This window comes from Protomyctophum parallelum (assembly GCF_964188405.1).
Source record: "Protomyctophum parallelum genome assembly, chromosome: 1".
NCBI classification, from domain to species: Eukaryota; Metazoa; Chordata; class Actinopteri; order Myctophiformes; family Myctophidae; genus Protomyctophum; species Protomyctophum parallelum.
In genome coordinates, this window is record NC_139697.1 from 84,443,630 (window position 1) to 84,453,104 (window position 9,475).

Consider the following 9,475-nt stretch of genomic DNA (forward strand, 5'->3'; position numbering starts at 1 on the left):
ATGTCGGACTGTTGGTATACGTGGGACTAACATCTTCCCCCCCATGTCCATGGTTGGGCTATTGTTAAGGCTGTGAGCTTGTCTGTCCTGTATGGAATGAAGCTCACATCTCCACTGCAATGCTTTGTGGTTGAGGTCTGTGCAGTTCCCATACCTGGCATACCAAACAGTGATGCAGCCTGTCAGGAGGCTGGTACCTCTGGCGAAGGCCCATAAGCGTATAGAGTTTCTCAGTTATGTGGATGCTGAGGAATTTGAGGTTGCTTATCCTCTCCATTGTGGTGCCAGATGTAATGCGTTCTCTCCCCGCCTTCCTGTAGTCCACGATCAGCTCTTTGGTCTTGTCGATGTTGGGGGGAAGAGGTTAGTCTGACGTACCAACAGTCCCCCATGGGGGGAAGACGTTAGTCCGACGTACCAACAGTCCGACATACGTGGCCGGTTAAGACTCACCCGTGGCTCCGAAATGCATGGCAGGTTAAGACACATGCATGGCTGGTTAAGACTCACCCGTGGCTCCGAAATGCGTGGCTGGTTAAGACTCACCCGTGGCTCCGAAATGCGTGGCTGGTTAAGACACATGCATGGCCGGTTAAGACTTACCCGTGACTCCTACAGCGTGGCTGGTTAAGACTCACCCATGACTCCGAAATGCGTGGCTGGTTAAGACACATGCATGGCCGGTTAAGACTCACCCGTGACTCCTACATGCGTGGCTGGTTAAGACTCACCCATGACTCCTACATGCGTGGCTGGTTAAGACACATGCATGGCCGGTTAAGACTCACCCGTGACTCCTACATGCGTGGCTCGTTAAGACACATGCATGGCCGGTTAAGATTCACCCGTGGCTCCGACATGCGTGGCCGGTTAAGACTCATCCGTGGCTCCGACATGCGTGGACGGTTAAGATTCACCCCATGGCTTAGGTTAGGGTTTGGCGTAGGAGGTCTGACCAAAGAAGTCGGACTGTTAGTACGTCGGACCAAAGATATGCACCTGTCGACGTTGATGGCCAGGTTGTTTTTCGAGCAACACTGTGTCAGGTTCTCCCCCTCTCTCCTGTAGCCACATTGCCGCAAGTGATTAGGCCATAAGTTTACTGGTTGGAGTCTCCTGTGTTGACATTCAGGCCGGGGCAAAGGTTTTGGAGCCCATCATCACCACAGAAAGCTGCACAGGCAGCAGGCTATAGGGTTGAATCCTATAGGTTTCTGAGCTTTGTGTCAAGTCTGGAAGGGACTATGGTGTTGAATGCTGAGCTGTAATCTAGTTCATCTATAATCAGCAGTCTTACATATAAGTTCCTTTTCTCCAGGGAGATCACAGTGTTGTGGGTATGTGGGTATGGCGACTGTTGTCTGTTGTCGGTAGACAAATTCATGGTAGGCAAAAATTATTATCTGAAGGACCAGTGTCTCATGTTGAAACGGAGTGATCATCACCAAAGAGCTACACATGTTTTTCTTTTTTTTAAAGATTTTTTTTTGTGTGGCTTTTCTGCCTTTATTGATAGTATCAAGTGAAGATAGACAGGAAAGAGGGAGAGAGTGAAGGGGAGAGACACTCAGCAAAGGTCGTCATGAACAGCAACTCGCTGTCAGGCCAAAGCCTATATGTGGCATGCGCCTGGACCACTTGGCCAGCGGGCGCCCCAACCAAATACACCCTCAAGGAACCCAGAGGGCCTGGCCCCACTTTGAGAACCATGTATTACAGATCTAGAACAAAAAAAAAGGTTTATGCAGAAAGACATTTCTAAAGCCAACTTTTGAAGTAGAATATGTGAACTTGTATGGACCAACAGTATTTTAACCTTAGGTCATAAACTTAGAGTCGACCTTTCATGGCATGACACCTACAATTACCAGGAAAAAGCTATCATCTGCTCGACACTGCTTTTAAAGGTTTAGGGAAATTTCAGGAATGTTTACTGTAAAAAAGAATCCACTTATTATATCCACATCTGATCATTTGTACGTCTATTCTACTTGCCAGAGATTGTGACAAATTTAAGAGATAAATGCCCTTGTAGTACTGTTATTTACATTTATTTTATTGCTTAGTGATTACTGCATTTATTTATTTTTATTTTTTGGACCAATTCAAATGGAATGTCTGTGCCTCGGGCATTAAAAATGAATAACATTTCATGAAAGATCAAGAAATTAGATAAAATGCTCCTATTCTGTCTCCAACACCTGAGAAGTGTCTACTTGGCTCACATTCAGTTTGTTTCTCGTCAGCTGTGATAATAAATCATCTTGCACACTGAATGAACTATCTGCTTTCAGGAGTACGTTAAGAACTTTTATGGCTACAAACCCAAGTCAGAGAAACACAGGAGGGCTGCAGAAAACAGCAGAACAGATCAGGTGCCTGGACTCTGTGGTAAGATCAAGGAGATGCAGTACTTCTTTGGTCTTCCTGAAAGTGGAGAGATAACACCAGAGACTCTAGCAGTTATGAGGAGGCCTCGCTGTGGTCTGTCAGATGTGGAGTCATTTGGGGAGACATTACGTTGGAAAAAGAAAACCCTCAGCTACAGGTGAGGGATTTAAACCAGTAAATCCAGAGAAGTAGTTGTAGCATTTTCCTAACTCAAGTCAAGTGCAATTAGCCATTCTGCAAATTAATGCATGTTTTTGGTGATTCTGTTCTGGCTGTTGAGTGTGTGTATAATGGTAAAAATCACACCTGTGTGAAGTGAGGAGCGCTAATATATTAAAGTCTAACTCATGTTGCTATGATTAGGTGATGTAATGGTTATGTAAAAGAAACACGGACAAAACAAACATTAAACTCTCTTTATTGTTAATGGCATTTAATGTTTGTGTTGGACGTAAATTTCCCTTCATTGTCAATGGCGTTTTTGAGGGGCGCTAGCCCCTCCTATACACAGGTTTAATGTTTGTCTTTAGTTCAAAGTTTGTTTTGTAAACGCATTGACAATGAAGGGAAAATGTACATCATATTGTGTCGTTTTCGTCATGTTGTCTCTTTATTGTTAATGGCGTTTAATGTTTGTGTTGGCACCGTTTGTTTTACATCACCATTACATCACCTAATCAACATGAGTTAGACTTTAATATATTAGCGCCCCTCACTTCACACGGTTGTGATTTTTTTTAGTTTGTTTAACTAAAAACATTAAAACATTAAACCTGTATATAGGAGGGGCTAGCGCCCCTCAATAATGTAGCTACATATACTGTATATAGTGAATGGGATTTATATCCATCAGATTTATTTGCTTCATAATCTATCTATAAATGCACCTGTCTGTCTGTGTGTAATCCACGTAACTCGAGAACTGTTCGCCCACCACCTTTAAATTCGACACCCACGGTTGTCCAGAACCGCCCCAAAAAGGCCTCTTCCCGGGGCTCTGGACAGGGCCCCTGCCTAGGGTCCATATATGGAGCTGGCCTGTTCTGACATCATTCTGACATCTGCATAGACTATATTTGGGCATGCCTGACAAAACACTCCATATATGGGCATAAAAGGGACACAGACATAATATCTGGGTGGGTCATGCATTTTCAACTTGCATCGTTCCAAGTAGGCCAGCGCTCTAGTTAACAATAAAGCTGCGTTCAGACTTCAATATATATATATTCGCCTTGGTTCGTCCCGTTTATGTTTTGCCAGGTTGCGTTGCGCCCGTTCGCACAATTCTCGTCTTTGCATGTAATCGCGCCGTTCTAACCATCCAAGTCTGAACGCACCATTAGATAGCATCTAATAGGAGCTTGGCTCCCATGTGGATCTCAGATGCTAGCCAGTCTGTGACAGTCAGTCATCTACGACGTGTCTATGACATATTACTTCATATTTGGGCAAAGTTTCACCCTGATCAAACCACCGTTGACTTCTATAAAATGAAAGTTAAAGGGATATTTCACTTTCAAATAGAATAAACATAAAAAAGTAATGGAAAAATCACAGCCCTCTCACCCTTGCGAAGAACTAATGCATGAGGGGGCCGTGATTTAACCATTACTTTCTTAATTTAGGCTACCGTATTATTTATAGTAATAAATATATCTATAAAATATAAAGTAAAAAACCCACACAGACAAGCAGACTGATCATCTACAACAGTGGTTTTCAAAGTGGATACCAGGGACTCTATCTATATGCAGGGTTCCTTTAAGGGTCTGTATCTCTGACAGTATATATATAGAAATGGAACCAAATGGAGCCGTTAGCGTCCATTAGCTTCCATACTGTCAGAGTTAAGGGAAGACCTTGAAATGTAAAAGTTTGAGAACCAATGTTCTCTACAAGATGGCCTGTCTCTTTTGCTATTTTCTCAGAATCTCCATATACAGTCAGAACATCAAGGCCTCGCAGGCACGCAAAGTCTTCAGAGCAGCATGGAAACTGTGGTCAGAGGTCACACCCATTCGCTTCCGCAGACGGAGCAGGAGGGAGGCTGACATTGTCATTTCTTTCTACAGCGGCGGTGAGATCCAGAGAGGTTTTCGTTTTATGTGATGCCATAAAAGTTGTGCAGCTCCATGTTGCTGGTGGTGCATGAATGTTGACGTTTAAATGCCATTTAATTGGATGTCGTTTCACAGATCATGATGATGGTGCAGCATTTGATGGCAAAGGAGGTATCCTAGCTCATGCCTTCCTACCTGGGCTGGGTATTGGAGGAGATGTCCATTTTGATGTAGATGAAGATTGGAGTTTTAATTCTACTGGTACTGGCAAAAACTTAGCTATAAAACTTGAACTTGATAAATCTTCTCAAACTAACAAACTTATACAGATGTAGAATCTGCTGTAGTTATATTTTGCAGTAGGGTGAAATGTTACCCAATATTACGATAAGCTGAATATTGGGTACCATTTTGAGTACAATTGGCAATTTATTATCATCCAAAAAGATAACATGAATTTTGAACTGACCATTTTAACAATGATGAATGGCAATGTTTTTTTGTTTTTTTTGTTTCAGGGTTTAACTTATTTGGTGTGGCTACACATGAGTTTGGCCATGCTCTTGGTCTGCCCCATTCTTCTGACCCAGGAGCCATCATGTACCCAGCATACAACTTTGGCCCTCAAGCTGAATTTCAACTCTCCTTCCAAGATGTCAAAGATGTCCAAGATGTATATGGTGAGTCATCTGAATATCTTGAAAAAAAAAAAAAAAAAATCTCTCTTTTTCTCCCACATATATGCGGAGAATCAATCTATTCTTCTCAGTTCCACAACCCTCTGAACAGGCGCCCTGACCACACTGCAGAAGTTGCTAACAGTATAGCCTTGCGGACTGCAGGCGTTTTGTTAAAAAAACGAAACACAAAAACACAGTGACATAAAACACCCTCACCACCCAGCCATGAACACGGCCAACACGGTGTTTGTTGGAGCATCGAGCCAAGCAGGTGATGTGCAGGAACTTAATCCCCCCCCCGGATGTCCCCATAATTTGAGTATTCTCAAGAGAGAAAAAACAACGAAACAGCATACCGTATATCATAATTTGTTATTAGGGTGCATGGTGGATGTGTGTACGCAAACTATTGTTATCATGTCATTATCAATATTCCTGTTTTTCTGCACGTATACCACAGTCAAGAGCTATATCAAGCTACGTATGATGAACATGGGACCAAGTGCAATATGCTGGGTGTGTTTTAGTGAGATTTATTTTTTTCCCCAATGGAAATTCCTAACAGTTTTTGAATTTTATGACTTACGTGTGAAACCATTTTGTCTCGATGCCAACAATCTGGGAACCCATTCGGTAATGGATTCCCATGTTTTTCTTGCAGAATCTCTTTTGAGAGAAGATGTCAATGATATCAAAACCAAGGAATGTGTTTTTCTAGACTAGTGTGTACAGTACCTGGCTCAAATCCTTCGCAAAAATCACATTTAAAGCACATTGGATTGCCTTGTTGTTGTAACGCAACTATACAAATACATTTGCCTTGTCTTGCCCTGAACAACACATAAGGAGCTGCAGAATATACAAAACATTGTGGTAGTGTTAATTTTGACAGCACATTTTGATTTAGTTTAATAGTCACATTTTAGTCACCTGAAATGATTTAGTGTTAGTCCAAGTTTAGTCAACTAAATATCATAAGATTTTAGTTGACTAAATCTACAGTTGGCCTTGATGCCGTCGTAATAGCTGATTTTAGACTACAAGCTCACAACGCGTTGCAGCATGACGTGTTGTGAGCTTGTGGATCTGCTATTTTCAGCATGCAACCAAGCATAAAATGACTTGTCTTTTAGTTCTACTGGATCTATTCTCCAGTCTCCACTGACATTTTAGTCTAGTTTTTATTTGTTGACGAAATTGTCATTCAATTGTCATTATTCTTAGTCATCATATAGCTTAGTTTTTATTTAGTTTTCCTCAGTGAAAGAGTTGCAGGTTCTCAAACCTTTTAATTTCCAGGACTCCCATAACTCAATGTGGTCAATGTGGAACCCCCATAAGCAACTCTGATGAGACCCCACTTTGAGAACGACTGGTAGAGGTTGTGAGTTTAAGACTCGAAAAAACCTGCACAAGATGGTGAACACAATGGTTGCAGATGCATGATTATTGTTGTCACCCTGTCAGGGAAATGGTCAAATATTACATATATTCCCAAACAAACAGTATAAAAGGATAAGACATAATAAGGTGTGGCAGATGTCAGCGTGGATCCAATAATCTTATCTGCAACATGCACCTAAAAAAACACTCTGTTGCACTGCAACCATCTATCACAAGCTTTCATTTACTTACTTAGGTTCTCCAGTTTTCATATTTTAGTGTAATACATTTCACAGGAGGATTTTTCATGTGAGAAACATGCCGTATAAAAACAATTAACATTCTGGCAAGACGTCTTATTCTCATGCATTGGAAAAAAACATACCCCCCTTCACATTCCCGTTGGATATCTGACATACTGTATTTTTTAAATAGGAAAAAATTAAATATACATTGCGTGGCTCTATCTCCAAATTCAGTAAAACAAGGCAGCCTTTTGTCTCATGTTGACCGCCTTAAACTTGTGTCCCCGATTGAACCTGAATAACTGTTGCCTGACTGGCCAACCTGTCTTGTCTGGATGATGTTTGTGACCATGATCTGCTACGTATATTGACTATATTGGAGTTTTATTTTTAATATATATATTTTATATATTGTTTTTATTGTTTTGTGTTTTGAATGTTCTTTGGTTGTCTTGATTTGGAGTTTGTGTTTTGTTGTGTGTTTTAGTTTTTTTGTATTTGTCACTCTGTTATTATTTCTCAATTTATTTCGATATTTGTAAAAAACCAAAAATGAATAAACAGAACATTAAAAAAAAAAAAAAAACATACAGAATATAGTAGCTGTTGCTAATATCAAACATAATTTAAAATTGCCCCTTTTTAATGCCCCTCCTGCAGGTATAAATCCCACGTTCTCGTCACTGGCCTTGAGGAGGCCCCCTCCCAAAACACCTGACAAATGTGACCCCGATTTGTCTTTTGATGCTATAACAGAACTACAGCAGGAGGTCCTGTTTTTCAAAGACAGGTAAAGTACGTTTGTATTACTACTGTACACATACACAAGTTTGACAAATCCAACCTGTGTATCCATGTCTAGGCCGTCAAATTAAGTCCCTAAAATTTCAACAATGCAGGTAGTCCACCATTAAAGATTTTAACTCTGCTTTTTCTCCCCTTTTTTTGGAATGTTTATATCCTACGATTTTGTAACCAATTTTTACCTGATGCCAATTGCCTGCCCTAAGTAAAGCTGTAATCCTGAGCGCTACTCTCCCTCTGCCAACTTGGGAAGAGCCCTGAAGCTCATGCTTCCTTCAATGCTTGAGGAGTGAGCAGGCTGCTGCGTGTTACAATACTGTGTTTTGTTTAACCAAAACACAGTATGACGTAACGCGTGGAAGGAACTCGTTATTCCAAACAGTTCCTTTCCCCTCCATCAGGCACCCTGGCTGACCAGGGGGAGGCAGTATAGAGACCAGGATTACTGCATGTTTTTGTGAGGGTACCTACTATAGGGGAGGACATGCAAACTCCAGGCAGAAACTATGCTTTTTATGCCCTTTCAGATTTATGTGGCGCAAACATTCTGCGTTTGATGAGACAAGAATCTCTCTGATAAACAGTCTGTGGACAGACATCCTACCTCCAAGCTTGGATGCTGCTTATGAAAACGTAGAGAGGAACTTGTTGGTGGCCTTTAAAGGTAGGCCTAAACCTCACTGCATTATTCTTATTTGATCATGAACACTGGTGTCCCGGACAAACATTTTTATGTCTCGGGCAAACTTTTGTCAAAGATAGCAGATCTACAAGATCACAACACATGGTTGAGAGCTTGTGGATTGCTATTTTCTGCGAAGAGATGTGTAGACGAAAGAATTACGGGACAAAGTTTATTTTTGTTTAAATACAGTGTAGGGTAGGGTTTGGTTGAGACTGGCTGGAGATAAAGGTTACATTTAACACAAAGAACCAATAAAATGCAATATACAAATGAACATGAACAAACTGAACTCACTTCAATGACGCATAACAAAGGCCTGAGGCTCCAGGACAGAGGGCTCTCAGGAGGTGGTGGTGGTGGTGGTGGTGGAGTTGTTGTTGTCGTCGTCGTCGTCGTCGTCGTCGTCGTCGTCGTCGTCGTCGTCGTCGTCGTCGTCGTCGTCGTCGTTGTTGTTGTTGTTGTTGCTGCTGCTGCTGCCAAACACTGACTGCATGGACAGGCACTCAGGCAGTATATATAGCTGGCCATTGATTGAGGTGTGAGTGGGAGCAGGTGAGATTACTGATTGAGAGGGAGTGACAGCAAGTGAGGTGGGTGGGTCCACATGGAATAGGCCAGGGGGAGGGTTGGTGGCAGTGGCAGCGGTGGCCGAGTGGATTGCGGAGCGGGCTAGATATCGGAAGGTCGCCAGTTCGAATCAGCGGTCCGACACATTAAAATTACCACTGTTGAAGTGCCCTTGGACAAGGCATTGAACCACTACCATGAAATGCTCCATGTGGGCCTGGCTGTAAACAAGTATCTGATGCTTAGTCCAGTTACCCTTGGTAAACTTGATTTACCAGAACGCATTTCTTCTTCTTCTTCTTCTGGTGTTGATAACTAGGTTGACTCTTTTCTACATACAGTAAAGTGAATATATCAGTGGTTCACAAATGTTTTAATTTCAAGGACCCCGATACATCCCTGGGCCTCACTTTTAGAACCATTGGAATATATCATGGAAATGAAATGCACTGGAGATCATCACACAGTACTCTGGTTGTTTTAGGTCATCAGTACTGGGTGATCCATCAGGTGAGCCTCCTAGAGGGCTTCCCCAAAAACGTCTCTGAGTTGGGCTTCCCTCCCAGGATTCAGGCTGTAGATGCTGCTCTCCATTTCCGTGAAGCTCGCCTCACTGTGTTGTTCACTGGTCATGAGTGTTGGAGGTACTCAGTCCAT

General features: G+C 42.1%; 1 protein-coding gene across 1 annotated transcript in view; it reads left to right on the forward strand.

Moving 5' to 3' along the window:
- Positions 1–858: 858 nt before the first annotated feature.
- The window catches only part of LOC310855281 (collagenase 3), a gene marked incomplete at both ends in the record, with an annotated part of 9,722 nt that continues 1,105 nt past the window's right edge, over positions 859–9,475 (forward strand). Inside the window, 8 exons of the mRNA XM_083760227.1 lie at positions 859–975; positions 2,295–2,548; positions 4,323–4,471; positions 4,590–4,715; positions 4,973–5,134; positions 7,423–7,552; positions 8,094–8,230; positions 9,303–9,462. Of these exons, the coding sequence (XP_083616353.1) occupies positions 859–975; positions 2,295–2,548; positions 4,323–4,471; positions 4,590–4,715; positions 4,973–5,134; positions 7,423–7,552; positions 8,094–8,230; positions 9,303–9,462 (1,235 nt within the window). The remainder of the gene's footprint in view (positions 976–2,294; positions 2,549–4,322; positions 4,472–4,589; positions 4,716–4,972; positions 5,135–7,422; positions 7,553–8,093; positions 8,231–9,302; positions 9,463–9,475) is intronic.